Below are 17331 nucleotides of genomic sequence, written 5' to 3'. Positions count from 1 at the left end.
AATCAAAGGATTACTTCTTATATGACTGGACTCTCGTTTGTTTACACATACCCTTTTACTCTTGGGTTTAAACCAGCTATTGATCCAGTAATCCTCGATTTCTGTCGTTTCTTCAGCGTCTGTTTAGCACAAATTGGCCCGCTGGTATGGAGGGTTGTTGCTTGTTTAAGACATCTAGCCAATTTGGCGGATGTTAATTGCACCTTCCCTCACCTAATTCATCTCTACACCCCTAGACTTTTTCGCAACGTCTTTTTTACCTTAGTGGCTAGGAGTAAGAGGGTTTTGGTGAGCCCAGAAGATGATAAGGATCGTGGCTGGCATGCCCGGTTTGTTGCTGCCCCCATAGTCGGTTTAGTGGGTGAAGAAAATATTCCCTTTCCTGATAAGTGGAACTTTGCACGTAAGTCTCTCATCCCTTCTCGTACCTTTTTCTTTCGAGTTTATCAATTTTTTTTTAACTTTATTTTTTTAGCCACCATAGGAGTTGTCGTTCCCAATTTTCATGGTTGGGTAGATAAATTATTGAAGATCGCGCCTATGGAGGCTAGGTCTTGGAAATATATTTCCAATCGTTTTGGTTGGAAAGTAAAAACTCACGGTAAGATTTGTCTTTCTCGTATGTAAAATTTTTTTCCCTTTATTGCCCTAACTTTCATCCTTCTCTTTGTCAGGTTTTGCTATACGAGGTGTTACTGCTGAAGCAGTTGTGGCCTCTTGTTCCTCTTCAGGAACTCAAATTTCCTTGGAAAGGGATCAGGATATACTCTTGAAAAGAAAAACCATTGAAGAGAATGACTCCGAGGAAGAAGGTGAGGGTGGTTCCTTGATGACAAGGCCAAGAGTTAGGAGACGTATCATCTCTGACGAAGCTGAAGTTTCTCCTGATCTTTCACCTACTAGGCCTGTTCATCTCATCTCTGATGACGACGTTGCTACCCCTAGTGACACTCGTGACTCTATTAACCAGCTTTTTGTTAGTGGTTTCGAGAGTGGTGAGTTAGGGCCTGTTTTGGATGAACTTCCCCTATCTTCCTCTTCAATTCCCATATCTTCAATTCCTTATTTTCCTTCTCTTGCCGTGCCTTTTATCCCTTCCTTGCCTGCTCCATCTGCTTCTGTTCCTTCCTCTGCTGTTTTTAGTTCTTCTACCTCTCCTCCTTCTATTGCCCATCATACAGAAAGGGGCTCTACAAGTAGAAGTGTTGCTATGAGGAGCGTGACTATTGAAGTTCCGGCTAACAACAACCTTTTGAGGAAATCTAGTCAGGCAGATGTTTGGCTTGAGCCTTTGATTGGCCCAATCGAGAAAGAAAAAATGAATAGCCATAGCTGTCTCACTTTGATGAACGACATAGTTCATGCTACCTTGAAGGTATTTTCCTTCTTTCCTTTACTTTGCAAATTTTTTTTCTCTCTAGAATTCTTATTTTCCTTTTTTATCGTTTTCAGGCCAATCTCATTGGCACAGAGCTGATGAACAGAGTTTCTCTATTAGAGAAGGTGGCACGTGACTCTGAAAAGGCTGTTCTTGATTCAGAGAGGGTAGCTCGCGACTCTCAGTTGGAAGCAGCTAATTGGAAGGAACAATTTGAAAGTGTACAAATTACTATAGAAGATTTGCAAGAGAACAAGAATAACCTGGAACAACAGATAAGAGCATTATCCTTAGAGCTTGCGGTTGTCAAGGCTTCTTCAAGTCAGGGAGAGAAAGAAAGAGAGCGTCTCGAATCTTCTTTCTCAGAGCAATTATCTAAGGCAAGTGAAGAGAATAGAGAGTAGAAAGCTCTTTTAAGTCAAAAACAAGTTTATGCTGGAGATCTGATGCAGAGTTTGACTCAGACACAAGAAGATCTACAAACTTCTGATGGTAAGGTGCTTGCCTTAGAAAAATCTCATGCTTCTCTCCAAGCCTCTTATAACTTAGCCTTGGCTGAAAATGAAGAATTCAAGAGTGAAATTGTTTCTTGGGAAAGAGATTATGAGCTTCTTGAAGATAAGGCTGCCGTTGATGTAAGCTGGGCTTTTCTGAACTCTCGGCGTGATGCTTTAGTCGAAGCTAGCCAAGAAAACTTCAATCTGGAGTCAAAGTTAGCTAAAGTTATGGAGACCATTGAAAAAGCTCAACAACCACTGGACTTCCCTTCACCCGCGATTGAAGTTCCCGTGGGTGAAGCTCCCGTGGTTGAAACTTCCTTGGCAGAAACTCTCGTAGTTGAAGTCCCCATGAACGCTGAAATTGCATCGAGTACCGCACCTTCTTCAAGCTCGGCCATGCCTCTTGTTGCAAGCCAGGCTGAGACTTCGTTCGTTGATGCACCAATTACTGCCATTGAAGATCAACCTGCCTCTGTTGACGATGCTGTTCCAGTTGAGCCCGCTGTTGATCCTTCCTCAGTTCTTTCTTCTTAGTGAAAAGATTTAAATTTGGTTTAAATTCCCTTTTTGCAGGTACCTGTTTGGAAAACTGTGTTTAAAGTCCTTGGATTCTTTTGAAACTTTTTGGTAATCAAGCCCTTGGTTATTATAAGTCCCCAAGTCATGTCATGGGGCATTTTGTATAAACAGTTTGATGACTAAGTTTATACTTAGTCTTTAGTTTTAAATATTAAGAAGTTTTTATTATCATTAAACTTCCGTCTGTTCTATTCTTGGCTTTTATTTTCAAGGACTTAAAGAATAGTCTGCATTTTTGTTCTTTGAAAATGCTTCTGTTAATCTCATGACAAAATAACATGAGTTTCATAAAAGAGGGCCCTTTTATATTTTGACACTTAATGAAGAAGACGTCTCAACTTCATAATGGTGTTATCATATGATAAAAGAAATAGGAACACACATGTTTCTTTGAAATAACTTTGACAAGTTTTTATTTCTGAACCTTGACAAGTTTTGAATAATACTTTACATGAATTTGAATTACATCTATAACTTTCTCGTAACTGTTTTCCTTGTAACAGATTTTTTCAAAAGAAGAACAATAGATACAGGGTTTTTCCTTATAACCCGTTTTAGTACATAGTCTTTACCCTAACTGTTTTGAGGTATATTGGATCCCCTTAGCTCCAAAACATTAGGAAGGGTTTGAGAGGTGACTCCATTGTTCTCATGGGAAAGAATACTATGATGGATGCCATGACTTCGTAACTGTCACTCTGCACTTGACTCTTCTAGGCTTGATTTTTCCTGAATCTTCTTTGCCTTTTTTATGCACGTGATTGTATATACTATGTAGTCCCCCAAGTGTTTAAGTGTTAAAGTATGAAGCCTCGAGCACTTGATAGTCTCTTTCGCTTTGTCCTTTTCCTGAAAAGGAAATACATACGGGACTCGGAGGTGTGATTATAGATGAAGACTGCTCAACCCATTTATATTTCTATCAGAATAATTGTAACCCTGGACCAGGAATTTTAGTTTATTCCATTTTGCCTTACAGGTCGTGACTCATCATTTAGTACGGGTTAGCGTTTTGCCTATCATCTAAAATCGTTAGTAAAATTTTTAACAATTCAAAAAATAAAATCTAACATGGCGATACCTGACCGTGGGTTTTTCCTTAGAAGTAGTATCTCTTCAAACGAACAACATTCCAATGTGAAGGAAGCACCTTCCCCTCCATTGTTTCCAATTCATATGCTCCTTTTCCTGCAATATCACGAACTCTGTAGGGTCCTTCCCATGTTGGACTTAATTTACCCGCGTTGGCTGCCTTTGTAGATTGAAAAACCTTTTTAAGCACGAAGTCCCCAATTTTGAAGAATCTTAGGCGAGCTTTCCTATTGTAATATCGTTCTATCACTTGTTTTTGTGCTGCCATTCTTATTAACGCAGCTTCTCTCCTACCTTCCAGTAGATCCAAATTGACCCGCATCTCTTCATCATTAGACTCTTGTGTTGCTTGTGAGAATCTTATGCTTGGTTCTCCTATTTCAACCGGTATTAATGCCTCGGCTCCATAATCTAAAGAGAAGGGTGTTTCTCCTATGCTCGTTTTTGTTGTTGTGCGATATGCCCATAAAACTCCGGGTAACACTTCAGGACAATTACCCTTTGACTCCTCTAGTTGTTTCTTTAAATTGTTGATTATGACTTTGTTTGTTGATTCTGCTTGTCCATTTCCCACTGGATGATATGGTGTAGATGTAATCCTTTTAATTTGCCAACTCTCAAGAAACTCTGTGACTTGAGCTCCGATAAATTGAGGGCCATTGTCAGATACAATTTCTTTTGGTACACCAAATCGGCAGATGATATTTCGCCAAATGAAATCCTTAACTTCCTTTTCTCGCACCTGTTTAAATGCTCCTTCCTCCACCCATTTAGTGAAATAATTAGTAAGTACGAGTAGAAACTTTACCTATCCTTTCGCTTGAGGTAATGGCCCTACTATATCCATTCCCCATTTCATAAATGGCAACGGTGTAATGACTGGATGTAATAATTCTGCTGGTCTGTGCATATTGTTACCGTACCTCTGGCATTTATCACATTTAGCCACGAAACTCTCCGCTTCTTCTTCCATTTTGGGCCAATAGTACCTGCTCTAATCAAGGTTCTCACCAGTGATCTTCCTCCTGCGTGATTCCCACAATGCCCCTCATGTATTTCTCTCATTACATACTCCGTTTGCAAAGGTCCGAGGCATCTTGCTAAGGGACCACCGAATATTTTCCGATATAAGTTACCTTGCTGTAAACAGTATCGAGCAACCTTCTTTCGCAACGCATAAGCTTTCTTCTTATCGCCAGGGATGGTACCATGCTGCAAAAAAGAAACAATTTCGTTCCTCCAATCCCAAGTTAAATGATTAAAATTTACCCCGTTCTTATCAGGTTCGAGAACTGAGTGAAATAAATGTATAACTGAGGCGTTTGCATCATTTGCTACGTCAGCTGCGAATGCGAGATTAGCTAAGGCATCTGCTTCAACATTTTTATCCCTTGGTATTTGTATGACCTTCCAAGTTTGAAATTGCTTAATCAGTTCCCATACCTTTTCCAAATACTGTTGCATCCTTGCTTCTCTGGCCGTGAAAGTCCCCAGCATTTGATTAACCACGAGTTGTGAATCACTTTTGATCACTATTTGATTTATTCCAAGTTCTCGTGCCAATTCTAGACCTGCAACCACAGCTTCATACTCCGCTTCATTGTTAGTTATGGAGTGACATTTAATAGCTTGCCTAATAGTTTCACCCGTAGGTGGTACTAAGACAATTCCTAAACATGCACCTTTTACGTTAGATGAGCCATCAGTGAATAAAGTCCACGTACCTGGATTGGACCCATTAAGTATCTGTACTTCTTTTTTCTGCTTCTAATTGCATCCCTTGACTAAAGTCAGCCACGAAATCGGCTAATACTTGGGATTTTATTGTTGTTCTAGGTAGGTACGTGATTTCATATTCACCTAGCTCTATGTCCCATTTAGCCAATCTGCCTGATAATTCATGCTTATGCAATATATTACGTAAGGGATATGCAGTCATTACAACAATGGGATGACATTGAAAATATGGTCTTAACTTTCTAGATGCCATGATTAAAGCAAGTGCTAGTTTTTCCAATTGTGGATACCGTGTCTCTGCATCTAACAAAGATTTACTAACATAATAGATAGGGGATTGTTTACCTTGTTCTTCTCGAACCAAAACAGCGCTTACCGCAACTTCTAAAACAACAAGATAAATAAAAAGTTTCTCCCCAGCCTTTGGTTTTGCTAGCAAAGGTGGATTTGACAAGTATGTTTTCAAATTCCTAAGTGCTTGTTGACATTCCTCATTCCACTCAAAATGATCCTGCTTCTTAAGGGCTGAGAAGAATTTAAAATATTTTTCCGATGATTTAGAAATGAATCTTCCCAAAGCAGCAATTCTTCCTGTCAATCTTTGAACTTCTTTCTTATTTGAAAGTATATCAGGGATTTCTTCGATGGCCTTAATCTGTGCAGGATTCACTTCAATACCACGGTTAGATACAAGAAAACCTAAAAACTTACCTGATGCCACACCAAATGCACATTTTTTTGGGTTTAACTTCATATTATATTTTCGTAAAATTTTAAACGTGTCAGACAAATGCGATATATGATCTTCTGAATGCTGAGTCTTAACTAGCATATCATCTATATATACCTCCATGGTCTTACCTAACTGCTCTTGAAACATTTGGGGAACTAACCTTTGATACGTTGCACCTGCATTTTTAAGACCAAAGGGCATTACCTTATAACAGTAAGTCCCCCTGTCTGTTATGAAAGAAGTTTTTGTCTCATCTTCTGGATCCATTTTGATTTGATTATAGCCTGAATATGCATCTAAGAAACTTAATAGCTCATGTCCTGCAGTAGCATCAATTAGTTGATCTATGTGCGGTAAAGGAAAAGAATCTTTTGGGCAGGCTTTATTATAAGGTCCGTTTAATCTACACAGACTCGCCACTTACTGTTCTTCTTAGGAACCACAACAATGTTAGCTAACCAGTTAGGATATTTTACCTCACGAATTGAACCAATTTCTAGCAATTTTTGGACCTCTTCTTGAATCACTTGATTCTTGAAAGTTCCTTGCTTTCTTTTCTTTTGCTTGACTGGAGGGTATGATGGATCTTCGTTTAATTTATGAGTCGTGACCTCCAGTGGTATCCCTGTCATGTCAGAATGGGACCAAGCAAAATAATCTGCATTAGCTTTTAAAAATTCAATCAACTTACGCTTTACCTCCGGGCTAAGATTGGCTCCTATATACACTTTTCTCTCAGGCCAATGTATAAATAAAACCACGGCCTCTAACTCTTCTATCGTTGTTTTGATGTTCTGGTTTTCCTCCGGTTCTTGAATGGTATCTGGTCTTGAATCCACATCTGTTTTCCCTTTTTCAGTTGAGGTTGACACCATGTCCCCCACCTGAATTCTGTAATTGCTATTTGTCTTCTCCCTTAACATTTGAATTTGCGATGGAATTGATGCTTCTAGATGTCAGTTGATCGCCTCTGATTTGGCATATTCCCCATGGTGATGGAAATTTAATAACTTGATGTAAGGTTGATGGAATAACATCCATGTCATGGATCCATGGCCTTCCGAGAATCATGTTGTAAGCCATTTCCATATCTACGACCTGAAATTTGGTATCTTTGACGACGCCTTCTGCAAATGTAGTAAGTATTGCTTCGCCTTTAATTACAACACTAGAGTTGTCAAATCCCGACAAAGTATGCGCTTTTGGAACCAGTTTATCTTCTGCTTGCATTTCGCGCAATACTCTTATCAAAATAATGTTTACAGAACTGCCTGGATCAATCAAAACTCGTTTCACGTTAATGTCATGTACAAGTAAAGATATTACCAGTGCGTTGTTATGTGGAAATAGTATGCCATCTGCATCTGCGTCATCAAAGGTAATACTTTCTTCCTCCAAGACTTGTCGTACTCGCTTCCCATGAGTGATTGTTATCTTGGAGACCTTATTAGTTGCGGTATATGAGATGCCATTGATATCTTCGCCCCCACTTATAATATTGACGGTTCTTTTGGGTGAGGGTGGTTTAGGAGGCTCCTGCCTGTTCTTCATGTATGCTTGTTTACCTTTTTCACTGAATAACTCAGTGAGATACCCTTGTTTTAACAAGTGATCAACTTCACCCTGCAGAAATCAGCAATCTGCTGTTTTATGCCCGTGGTCGTTGTGGAATTCACACCAATGATCAGGGTTTCGTCTTTTTGGATTTGTTCTCATCTCCTTTGGCCATCGTGCCTTATCTCACATGCTTCTTAAAATAGCTACGAGTTCAGAGGTGCTTACGTTGAAATTATAACTACCGAACCTTGCCTTTAGACTTCCATCATCATCTCGTGACCCGCGTGTGTTCCGATCATTTCCAAATCTTGAAGTCGAGCCTGATTCTTTATTCCTCGACCTGTGATTGTACCTCTGACTGTCTCGCTTTGCTCGTGAGTCTCTTCTCGCGGGTCCCATATATAGCTCGTACCTGTTTTTACCAGATCTTTTTTCATTTTCCACACGCCTTGAGCTTACTTTTTCTTCTGTTTTATGTCGTAAAATATCTTCTTCAATCCTCATTTTTGTACTGTATCTATTGTAGACATCATTCCACGTTGTTGCTGGGAATTCTCGAAGGCTTTCCTTGAGTCGCCTCGTAGCTTCTGAACTTTTCTCATTCAAATTGCTGGTGAAAGCTATGGCTGCTCAATTGTCAGGTACTCGTGGCAACGTCATTCTTTCCCATTGAAATCTGTCCACGAATTCTCTAAGCAACTCCGAATCTCCTTGCTTGATTTTAAAGATGTCTTCCATTCTCTTTTAAACTTTTTGAGCTCCCGAGTGTGCTTTGATAAATAAATCTGCAAGCTCAGCAAAAGAATTTATAGAATTTTCAGGTAAAAGAGAATACCATGTTAGTGCCCCTTTAGTGAGTGTTTCACCGAATTTTTTGACCAAGACTGATTCAATTTATTTTTCTTCTTCATGGTGATTTATTGAGTTAAATTTAGATAGGTCAAAACTAGTAGAGTTGATGAATAAATCCTAACTCAATTATCATTGATCAAGATGAGTTAGATTAATAATATAAGTTAAACAACAGGTCATCATCTAACCACTCAAACTCAAAACCAAAATTTTCAATTTCTCATACTTTATTTAACTACAAAAACAACTACGCCCTATCCCGAACAAGTTGGTAACGAGAATGTTAGAATGTCTTTTTCCCTTCAAGAGAGGGGATGTGTGAAAATATAGAAAAAGAATATACATAACAAGCTAAACAAAAGGACTCTTGTAAATCAATTTGGACTACTGGACATCATTAAAAATGTTCAGATAGGTTGGATGAATTATACTGTTTTTGGCTAAATTTGACTCTCTTACTATGATAAATATCTGCTAAGAAGTTAGATTCATCTTATTATATGTTTGCACCTATTGGTTTATAGGCCTTTTTCTCAGGTAAGTTGAGAAATTTCTCAAGCTGAAGTATACTACACTTGTAGTGAATGACTTGAATGTACTGACATAATGAGTTTTGTCATTGCAGACATATCACAGCTACATTTCCTAGTTTTTGTGCTGTAGCTGGAAAGGAATACTGAAATTTACAAGGCTCTCCGCGTTATAATCGCAAAAATAGAACACAAAAAGAATGCTATATCAACTATACAGTGATCATATATTCAGAAATGACAATGCTAATATGCATAGAATGAGAATGTGTCTTGGTCCAATTATCTGGTGCTTTGAGCTAACATGTCCTGTAAGTTCATTGGGTAGCACATAGGTGTGTGTAAGCCGGACCATACATTGTCAGCAAGGATCGCGTTAACAGCATCAGTCGGATGAAATTGATCCCACCAGATATGGTTCGAGGCGTTACTGCATGCCATTTCAGGGGAAATGCACAAGATCCAGCCTTTGTATTTGCCTAAACCACAGCAAGCCTCATCTGTAACATTGAAACCTATAGTGAAAAATGAAGAAAAATGTTAGATTGCATACATCTAACTGTGACACGTCCTGTCAAATGACTCTATATAGATTATAGGGATCGCTCACCATAACGATCGTGATTCTGAATGATGTCCATTGAACCTTCAAACGCGTCACAGAAGATGACAGTGGCACCAACAAGCTCCTCATTGAGTTCAGCGACGATATATCTAACAGCAAAGTTGAACTCCAGTATCATGTCGTTTATGGATTCTATACACTGTCCATTCTTGCTATGGTATAGCCAAAGATAATAAGGAGCACAGCCTATTGGAGCCAGTCCCATTACAACCACCTTTCTGACATTTGCATTGTACAAGTTCTGTTCCACCAGTATATACATTAGATAAATTCCTAGAGAAAGGTTTAGAAAGCATTACTGACATATATAGAAGCAGAATAAACCTGTTGAACTAAAGAATTTTGGAAGAACAGTAGAGCAGTAGGGGGAATCGAAACATGTTAGAGCACGATAAAGTGAGCAAGGTACAACAACAACAACAACATCAACGAACCCAGTGTATTCCCATGAATGGGGTCTGGGGAGGGTAGTGTGTACGCAGACCTTACCCCTACCTTATAAAGATAGGGAGACTGTTTCCGATAGACCATCGGCTCAAGGCACAGTGGAGATGAGGTGACAAGTAGAAAACAATAGTAACAACAATACATTAAGGTAACGTGCGCGAATGACACAACATGTAATAGTAAAGAATCATGAATAAAATAACACAAAAATAGTCCTAGTACTACTGGTAAGCCTAGGAGGAACACACTACTAATTGTCAACCTTCAACCCTAATCCTCGACCTGCACGTCTTTCTATCATGGGTCATATCCTCGATAAAGTGAGCAAGGTATTTGAGGTAAAGTTGCAAATAGTGCTTGCATAGAATAGTTTGTTGCTGTTTCAAGATATCATCAAAGAGGAGAAAGGAAATGTGAATGGTTTAAGTGACAATAAAAGTTGAAGAAATCATATTCTTCTTGTTCTAATTTTGCTAAATCAATTACTGGATTTAGCCCTGTCCCTAAATATGTAAATATTCAGCTGTTTTTGGCCATATAGGTGTCTCATAATCTGTGCAAAATTCTAGCAGCAAAACTGCAAAATTCAATACATCTAAAAGTCACAGAAGACAATAAAAGAAGGTGTTAAGATAATACTGCACCTTAATCTCTTGTTTCATTGTCTGTGCCAAAAACTGGTTGAAACTCCAGGGTAAGAAAACAGATTGAACATCAGATACATTGCGGAGATAGTAATGAATGTAATCGTTGGTTCCAATCGAAATGTAGAACACAGAAGTTGATATCAGATCAGCTGTTGCTTCTTCACCAATAGTCATTATAAATTGCTGAATAGTGTCAGTAACCTGCTCTATTTGCTGTGCAAGTGAGATATGCTGACCCTGCATAAACACTAATCTTGTTTAAGTAACTAAGCATCAAAATCATCTACTAACTATAAAATTAATCATAAATTTACCAATTCAGAGCCACTTGAGAAAATAATGCCAGCACCAGCAGAAGCATAATTAACACCAAGAATCATGTCTTCAATTGAACCAGCCTGCCCTAGATAACTTGGCACAAATGGTAACCCAAGACGCGCAGCTGATATAATTAAATCCACAAAAAGAATGGAAATTAGCAATCTTTACCTATAAATTCCGCTGAATATAGCAAGAATTTATCGCTCAATCCTCCAAAATAAATAATAATAAGAACAAAGACTTCACAAAAGCAGTACTAAAATTTTGAGTTTTTACTTTTTAAGAGGATAAAAAGCAAGAAATTAACTCGCTAAAGACAACCATTTCAATGAAATGAATCATTTTTCTCACAGACAATCTATCAATCAATTAACCAGCATCAATCTCAAAATCTCACTAACCCAACAGAAAAATTCTCAACATTTTCAAAAATCTCACTAACCCTATTGAAAAGTTCTCAACTTTTTCAAAAATCTCAGTGACCCAATTGAAAATATCTCAACTTTTTCACAAATCTCACTAACCCAATTCAAGAAATTGAAAAAAGAAAATTACCAAGATAATCGACAGGGATTCTTCCATTGCAGAAACGTCCAGTAGGTTGATGAGTATCAAAATCACGTCCATAAGGAAGCCTATCCGCACGAGCAAAAGTTCCAAGAAAATTGTTGGTACCACAATCAACTGACGAATCACCAATTACGAACAGAGCAGGAACAAGAGGTTCTGTAGTAGGAGGAAAAATCGGAGGTGGAGATATCGAAAAAGATGGCGAAAATGGTGAAAAATCAAAAACAGAATCATGGGTTATGAGATCTTGAGGGTAAATGAGAGCTAAGGTTTTTGGGTATATGAAAGAAATGAAGATGAAGATGAACAGAATCTTGATTGCAGAGAAATCCATTGTAGAAACAGAGAAAGAGTAAGAGAAAGAAGAAGAAAAGCAGTATATAACTAACTGCTACTATTATAAACGGCTTCTGGCGGGGAAAATGTAACCAACTGAAGGAGATGTATATATGTTAAAAATCTTTAAATTGTCTTGTTATTGTTTTTTTCCTCCGGCAAATTGTCCTATTATTTTTACACCAATAAAATGTATTCTATTAGGAAAATTTTTTGTATTATTTATTGACCCCTAATGTCTTATAAAAGATTTTTTCCTAATGTTTGGGGTATGAATGAACAAAAAAATGAGGTTGATTTTACATAAATAGCTGGTCCGAATCACTTTTTACTTTTTTAGCCAGTACGCATAGATTATACGATGATTATATACGAGTATATGCATATTATATATGTTTCTATTTTTGGAAAAAGTTTTGTATTTTTTATTGACCCCTAATGTCTTATACAAATTTTTTTCCTAATGATCGGGGTATGAGTGAACAAAAAATAAGGTTGATCTTTACATAAATAGCCGGTCCAATTAAGTTTTTATTTTTCTGGCCAATATACATAGATTATATGATGATTATATAGGATTATACATATATTATACATTCGTTGAATATTTTTAAATTTAAACACTTGGATATACGACTATTTAAGTTAATTTTTGATTAAAAAGAAATGTGCTCAACTTGTCCAAGTCTGGATAGGTTAGATGCATTGTATTTTTGGGTGCTAAATTTGACTCTTTAGTAGTTCATAAATAACTATTCTTCAACATTACTAAAATCACTTTACTTAAAAAGGAAATCAACAGTTCTTGCAATTCGTTTAGACCAAATATTAGTTTCTTTTTTGGTGTGTATTTTAGTACGTCTCCTAAAGATGGGTTGTGATGCAAAATTCTCAATTTAGTCACGTGTACTACTAATATTATGGATAATCTTTAGTTTCGTCGCCGTCAATTATAGTAAAATAACAAGGGCTAGGCAGTTTTCGAACTGGTCATTCAAAAATAGTCAGCGTTTGCAAAGTTATTGAAAAATAACCACTATTTTGCTGCAACACGGAAAGTTCCAGCATAATATACCAGAGATCGGTGCACCTGTGTATGAATTTCCAGCATATTATGCTGGACCGGTATATTATACTAGAGTATACTGGAACTCCAGTATAATATACTGCATAATATACTTATGCTGGAGTATTTTCCGGATTTTGAACAGTATTTTTGTTCAGATTTATCTTTACATGAAAAGTGGCTAAATTTCGATTACTTTTGAAACTGTGGCTATTTTTGAATGACCACTTGTAAATCTGACTATTTTTCAATTTCTCTCTCAATTATACTAGTGTTCATATATTGCTAAGGATTTTGTTAAGTGGTATCAAAATATGAAAAATCAAACACACAAAAGACTAAGGGGATTCAATATATAGTGTATATACATAAAAGTTTTTACCTAATTGCAGAATGTAATTTTTGCCATTGGTAGCACATAGGTGTTAAGATCATATAGAACACTGCATCTTAATCTCCTGTTTTGTTGTCTGTGCCAAAAGCTGGTTGAAACTCCAGGGTAAGAATTAGATTGAATCGATTTGATTTAAACAATGGGTGAAAATTCAACTTGTCAAAATCTAAGGATTGCTCTAGGTTGGAGTTTGTCTCTCTGGGGAATAGGAACAATAGCATAAGCAAGGCAACCAAAGGTTCTCAAATGTGAGTAATTATGAGGTTTACCATACAATACCTCATAAGGAGATTTGTTTTGAAGAATCCTAAATGGAATTATATTAAGCAAGTATGTAGAAGTCAAAAGACAATCCCCCCAAAAAATGACATGCAATTTGGACTGAAAAAGCAAGGCCCTACAAGCTTCAAGAAGGGTTCTATGTTTTCTTTAAACTATATCATTTTGTTGAGGAGTGTGTGGACAAGTAATTTGATGGATAATCCCATGTAGACTGAAAAAGGAAGAGCCAACATGGCTGGAACCTAGCTCCAAAGCATTGTCACTTCTAATGGTTTGTACAGTAAAATTAAATTGAGTTTAGACCATTGCCAAGAATGATTTGATCATGGAAAAATCATTGATTTTAGAACCCAGTAGATGTGTCCAAGTAGCTGTAGAAAAGTCATCAACAATGGTAAGGAAATATCTTGAACCAGAAGAGGTTGGTGTGTGATAGGGTCCCCAAGTATCGATGTGGATTAATTGAAAAGGTCTGGTTGTACTAATGGAGCTGTCAGGGAAGGGAAGCCTAGTTTGTCTAGCCATGGGACATACAGAACAAGGAAATGGCTGTCTAGAGGCAAGAGAAGATGACAAAACAGAAATATGCTTCATATTTGCAAAAGGAATGTGCGCAAGTCTTAGATGCCAAATGTAATTCATATCATTCACATCAGCATTATTATAAATGTAATTATTAACATTGGAAGACAAAAATCATTTTCAGAACTAGAAGAGGAACTAGGTTTACATGAATCAGACAAAGAACACACAGAAACAGTACTGCATGAGTTAGAAGTAGAATTTGAAGGTGGCACCCAAGTAAGATTGTACAGACCAGCCTCCTCTCTACCAAGATCCAGAGGCATCCTCAGAGAAAGGGCCTGTAAGATGTGCAGAAGACAGGAAGTTGCAGTGAACGAGACTATACAATGCAACTGCTTTATCAGTTTGTGAACATAAATTTAATTGTGTTGAAAGGAAGGAACAAACAACACATTATGAAGAGTGATGAATAGAGTTAAAGCAACAGATCCCGTGGAAGTTACTTTCACTTCGTACCCATTAGGAAGAGTTACAAGGTAAGATATAGCTAGAGGTGTAATATCAAAAAGTAAGTTTTTATTAGAGGTCATGTGATCAGAAGCACTTGAATCTGTTACCCAAGTGATAGAGTCAATTTGAGTAAGCATGCAAAGTTTGGAATCAGAAACAGGACTATCAGTTAGTAGTGCACAAGCAAAATTAGCAGAACACATGAGATTAGGAGGCTGAGCATTGGAGGAATCTCCCAACTGAGTCTGTTGTAGTATAGTACGACCCGACTGGTCGTTTTGAGTAATTACGTCCGCTTCGGCAGTTTGAGGTCATGAGTAGCTTCATATTATGTGTATAGACTTGCATGCATGGTTGGATTCTGTTTTCGGATGAATCAGAGCCGAATTGGAAGAAGGAATCTAGTTTTGGAAGCTAAAGCGGTGAGAATTTGACCGGAATTTGACTTTTGAGTAAACGGCTCTGGAATGAGTTTTGGATGATATCAGTAGCTTTGTATGTTGATTTTGGACTTGGGCTTGCGTTTGGATTTGGATTTGGAGGCCCGTAGGGTAATTTGAGGCATTTCGGCGAAAGTTAGAAAAGTTGACGTTTGGAAAATGGGGAGGTTTGACCCATAGTTGACTTTTGTGTTATTGAGGTCAGAATGCAATTCTGAAAGTTGGAACAGTTCTGTCATGTCATTTGGGACTTGCCTGCAAAATTTGGTGTCGTTTGGAGTTGATTTGATATGGTTCGGATGCTTGGTTGCAATTCTAGAAGTTCTTGAAGTTCATAGTGATTTTCATGCGTTTTGGCATCCAATTCGTAGTTCTAGAGGTTATTTTGGTGTTCTAATTGCGCAAGTGAGTTTGTGTTATGTATTCAGACTTGTGTGGGCGCTTGGTTTGGAGCCCCGAGGGCTCGGGTGAGTTTCGGAGTGGTTTCAGAATAGCTCTCATGAATTTTGATTTTTCTGGTTCTGGTTTCTTCGCATTTGCGATGTTCTGGTTGCAAATGCGTCCATCGCATTTGCGATGCCTGGGCGACTGGGCATTTTTCGCATTTGCGATGAGGCTGCCGCATTTGCGAAAGCCAACCTTCGCATTTGCGAAGTTTCTGTCGCAAATGTGACCTTAGCAGGGTAAGGTTAGGGCTTCGCATTTGCAAAGCTTTCTTCGCTTTTGCGAACCCAGTGTCGCAAATGCGACATCTACAGCCTGCTAAAAGTTGGGTATTCCGAGTTTTTGCTTCATTTTCATATTTTTGAACCCTAGAGTCGAGGTGAGGCGATTTTGTGAAGAGATTTTCATACCAAATAATTGGGTAAGTGTCCCTAATCAATTTCCAACTATATTTTGTGATTATATCTTAGATTTAACATCAAATTCATGAGAATCTAAAGGAAAATTTGGAGAAAATTATAAAATAATAATTTGAAGGACCAAATGGTATCAGAATATGATAATTTTTGTATGAGTGAACTCGTACCGGAATGGGTATTCGGTTTTTGTAAATTATATCGGGTTCCGAGGTGCGGGCCCCGGGAGTTGACTTTTGTTGATTTTTTGCAAATTGTATAAGGATCATAGCTTTGTTAGTTGAAATTATTTTCTCTTGCATTATTTGATGTATTCAAGTCGTTTTTGGCTAGATTGAGCCGAACATTGATGAATTGGTAAAGGAAAAGCTAAATTGAGTATTGAATTGGCCGGATTGAGGTAAGTATCTTGTCTAACCTTGTGTGGGGGACTTCCCCTTAGGATTTGAGTCTTCTATGCTAATTGTAGTCCGTGCACACGAGGTGACGAGTGTGTGCTCGGATTTATTTGTGGAAAATTTGCCTTTAGGGTTCTTAGGTCCTTATGTTCATTAAGTAGGAAGTTTTTCAATATGATTGGGTTTCCTAATTGTTTGTTTTACCTCTATATGCTCCATATGACGTTGTTAGCTTTCCTTTGACTCTTACCTGTTACTTGGCCCTTATTTGCCTTAATTGAAGTGATTGTCCTCCTTATTGTTTTGTTATCTCTTAATTGTGAATTTCTCTATGACGTCCAAATTGTTGTGGTTGCCGGTGTAGTTATCACATGCCTTATGTGTCTTGTTGTTTTTGCAAAGGTTGTTGTGCTTTCCGTGATTCTCTTGTTGCCGTGTACTCATACTCTTGGTGGTAGAAATCCTTGTGATTGGGTTGTTGAATTGTTGTTGTTGATGATTTTAAACTATGTTGTTGATATGTTGAGGAGGAATAAGAGAGAATTGATGTTGTCTGGTGGGATCGGGTTGCATGCCGCAACAAGGAGTAATAAGGGTGTACATGTGGATAGGGTTGCACGTTGCAACAGGAGAAATAAGGGTGATATATATGGAGGAGTAATAAGGGTGGATTGGTAGGATTGGATTGCACGCCACAACAATGAGTAATAAGGGTGAATGATCATGTTGTTACTGATATGGTGATATATATACTATTTACTCTTATTGTAATTGTTAAGGAGGAATAAGGGAGGATTGGTAGGATCGGGTTGCACGCCGCAACAAATACATACTATTTACTTTTATTGTAATTATTACGGAGGAATAAGGGAGGATTGGTGGGATTGGGATGCGCGCCGCATCAATATATATATGCCTATGTATTCCTCTTTAACTGTACAAGTTATTCGGT

At 37.8% G+C, this 17331-nt stretch overlaps 1 protein-coding gene across 1 annotated transcript; it reads right to left on the bottom strand.

Moving 5' to 3' along the window:
* Nucleotides 1-8961: 8961 nt before the first annotated feature.
* Nucleotides 8962-11974, bottom strand: LOC109239248 (GDSL esterase/lipase At5g08460-like). The gene is made up of 5 exons (XM_019405790.1): nt 11554-11974; nt 10992-11119; nt 10675-10914; nt 9569-9824; nt 8962-9473 (listed from the first exon to the last, which is right to left on the bottom strand). Exons 1-5 carry the CDS (start codon nt 11900-11902, stop codon nt 9241-9243), a joined length of 1206 nt encoding a protein of 401 aa, XP_019261335.1. The 5' UTR covers nt 11903-11974; the 3' UTR covers nt 8962-9240.
* Between the last annotated feature and the right edge of the window lie 5357 nt (nt 11975-17331).

This window comes from Nicotiana attenuata, unplaced genomic scaffold (assembly GCF_001879085.1).
Source record: "Nicotiana attenuata strain UT unplaced genomic scaffold, NIATTr2, whole genome shotgun sequence".
In the NCBI taxonomy this organism is placed as follows: Eukaryota; Viridiplantae; Streptophyta; class Magnoliopsida; order Solanales; family Solanaceae; genus Nicotiana; species Nicotiana attenuata.
The sequence above is the reverse complement of the archived record's forward strand: the minus strand, read 5'-3'. Positions and strand labels throughout refer to the sequence as shown.

Bases quoted from the DNA above. Each gene is read 5' to 3' on its own strand.
- LOC109239248 (XM_019405790.1), bottom strand. From the start codon at position 11,902: ATGGATTTCTCTGCAATCAAGATTCTGTTCATCTTCATCTTCATTTCT. The intron at 10,915-10,991 runs GTAAATTTATGA...GTGTTTATGCAG, and splicing joins TCTCAAGTGGCTCTGAATTG to GGTCAGCATATCTCACTTGC. The intron at 9,825-10,674 runs GTGCAGTATTAT...CTGGTGGAACAG, and splicing joins CAATGAAACAAGAGATTAAG to AACTTGTACAATGCAAATGT.